We start from the raw sequence: 2,806 nt of genomic DNA on the forward strand, positions 1-2,806 counted from the left end.
TAATTTAATACGCAGGATTGAAACTTTGCTCCCATTGCAATCTCTGGGACTTCAGTGCAGCCAGAGTTTCAGCCACAATTCCTCTGTTTCACTGCTTTAAAAGTTATTTTCCCTTGTTTTCTTGAGACCTGAGTTCCCTTCCCTGGCTCCAGTTTCTCATAGGGACTCTCTTAAGTACAGCCAACATAGTAAGTAAAATGAAAGACCAAAGTATTCAAACTGGGTAGTTAAGGTTGGGCCACAGCCAAGGACATGTTTGGGTACCTCAGTGAACGGCATGACCTGCTGAAGTGCTGATTGCTTAAGGCAGGAACCTTTTTAGTCTCTTTTAGCAGAAAAAGGAGTGCCCCAAATCAGAGGCATTTACTTGGATACTACAATAATACAGATTTTGGCAGCTATATGAACTCACTCTCCTTTAATATTTTGGGAAAGTGATTAATAGAATGCACCCACACACCCACAAACCCCTCCAGGAATAAAACTCTAGGCTCTTACTTTTGTTTGGAGATGCAGCTGGATGGTCTGCGTTGTTGCCCTCTGGACTCAATGAGGCTGAAAGATGAGGTGCATGCCCAGATCCTGACGGTTCACTCTCCTCAACAGGGTTTTCAGTAAAGCTCCCACTTAAGTCTATTCCTGGTGTGCCACACTCGGGAGGGCTCAGCTGGAGTTGCTGCTGGACATCTAAAGTGGCTTCAAACTCAAATAATGTCACGGAGGCAGGTGACACAAGTTGGGCCTTTGCTTCAATGTTGGAGACAGGAACAGATTTTAAATGTTCTTTTGGTGTTGCTGACCCAGAGGAATTTCTTGCTCTAGAGGTTTCAGTCATGAACCCTGCAGGATTAAGAGGACCTAACCTCAAGAAGCTTCTGTCCAGGCTCTCCTGATGGCTGACGGGGGATTTTAGAATGCAGGCAAGAGTCAGGGGTGGCTTTCCTGGGGGGTCAAAGCCAGATGTTTGGGTAGCTGTCGGCTTATTAAATGCTGTGTTCTGACTGCGATGCATTTGCAAGTCTACCTCAGCAGTTACACCTTTATTTTGTGATTCTGACAGAATATTCTGGTTGATTCTGTTTCCTTGGTTGTCTTCATCTGATACACAATGTTCTTCATCAGAGATGATTTGTAGATCTTCGATGCTGTCTAGCTTCACCTTATGTCTGTCAGTTCTGACTTCACCACCAGATAATGACAAATGCTGCTCTGCTGCGAAGTGTGATTTCATGGATTTGCTACTTTTTCGATTTTGTCTGGGTGGTGGTTCATTATGTATTATGCAGGCTGTGTCATCTTTCTGCTGAGTGACCCACGGAGATCTGCTATGTGACCCTGTGCTAACAGTGTCTGATTTAGCCCTCTCAAAAGATGGGGTCATCCTGAACCTCTTTTCAGCTAAATTAGCTTCCCTTGATGAAGCCTCAGAAGATACTCTCCTCTTTCTCGTTTCTACAGCCTCATTCTCTTCTCTGCTTCTGATGTGTACTCTTTCACACTGCCAGCGATACGCATGTCCAGCTGCACACATCCACAGAACAGAATTGTCCCTGCTAGGATGACCTATGTTCTCCACAATTTCCAAGGCTGGGATTTGATTACATATGGTCCCATGACTGTGTGCCCAGGTCACAAGTCTGGAGAGATCCATATAAAGTGAACTGGCATCACTGCACCTTCTGTCACTGACACTCTGATTCTGTAAAAACATGTGGGAGATAACTTAAGTGAAAGAGGATGTGCATAAAATAGCAGTCCTGGGGACTGTTTCTAGCCCCATCTCAACAGAGCAATAATTGCTTTTCATAAAGAATTATTAGAGGAATCACTCATCTACAATTTGTTCATTCTTTAAAACAAATAAATAAATTTGTCCTCTTTGAAGATCTGGAGGGTAGTTTGTGGGCATGGTCCTGGAATGATGAATTTATTATAGATACAAATTATGCATACCTACAGGCTCTGAGTCCTGATCAAGTAGCTCAGCTTAAGAATTTATCATACCTCAGCTGAGCCACAGCAGCTGTTCACGTGCGTGTTCTAAATCCACAGTGTAACTGAGATTAACACTCACTGACCCCCCAAGCAGCAGCCACAGCTCAGCTAACTGAAGGGTAACTTGCTGAAGTGTCGTGCTGTTTGCAAATCTGAGTCCTGTGATCTGAGCAAGCCTCATGGACAATTCTGTACTCGCTTATGGAAAATAACAAGGGAAAGTGTCAGGAATCAGCTTCTTGGTCCCCCATCTCCCCATGGCCCACAGGGCTCATGTTTCTCTCATCTGTCAAAATGGCAGCACTACCTGCCTCAAAGGGAAGTTGTATATATGAAGTTGTTTGTGGGATGCTTTTTAGAAACGAAAAAGCAGACCTTGCATCCACATATCTAAAACTTGTTTTTAAAAAAATCTACAATTTTTAATGCTATAATTGATTCTGTTGGAAACATTTGTCTATAGTATCATTTATGCTATGAAAGAATACTTACCATGCTGCTGTTTTCTGTCTCACTGAGCCTTCTCTCAGGTGGAAATCAGTAAGTAATTGTTTGAATATTCTTTCTTTCTCTCTCAGAACCTAAAATAATCACCATACATATGTGTGTGTCTGTATGTATGTGTATATATATATCTAAAAAAAAAAAAAAAACAAAACAAACCTGACTAGCAAATGCAACTAAATTTTTCAATGCTCAGTCTAAAATAAATGCTACTGCAGAACATGTGCCCTCATTAAGGTGAGCTCCCATTGAGCTAGAATTAACTATACATAGAAAGCTTGACTTGGGTAAATATTTGCAGGATTAG

General features: G+C 42.2%; 1 protein-coding gene across 2 annotated transcripts in view; it reads right to left on the bottom strand.

Annotated features, from left to right (window-relative positions):
- The window catches only part of LOC104360957, a 6,836-nt gene extending 4,306 nt beyond the window's left edge, over nt 1-2,530 (bottom strand). Inside the window, exons 1-2 of one of the 2 annotated variants that reach the window (XM_042794373.1) lie at nt 2,488-2,530; nt 499-1,699 (exon numbers count right to left, since the gene is read on the bottom strand). In XM_042794373.1, the coding sequence (XP_042650307.1) occupies nt 499-1,699; nt 2,488-2,490 (1,204 nt within the window). In that variant the 5' untranslated portion in view covers nt 2,491-2,530. Of the gene's footprint in view, nt 1-498; nt 1,712-2,487 lie in introns of those variants that run through there. The other variant, XM_042794372.1, reaches the window with a different exon arrangement.
- Between the last annotated feature and the right edge of the window lie 276 nt (nt 2,531-2,806).

This window comes from Tyto alba, unplaced genomic scaffold (genome assembly GCF_018691265.1).
Source record: "Tyto alba isolate M040663 unplaced genomic scaffold, T.alba_DEE_v4.0 Super-Scaffold_20000042, whole genome shotgun sequence".
Taxonomy (NCBI): domain Eukaryota; kingdom Metazoa; phylum Chordata; class Aves; order Strigiformes; family Tytonidae; genus Tyto; species Tyto alba.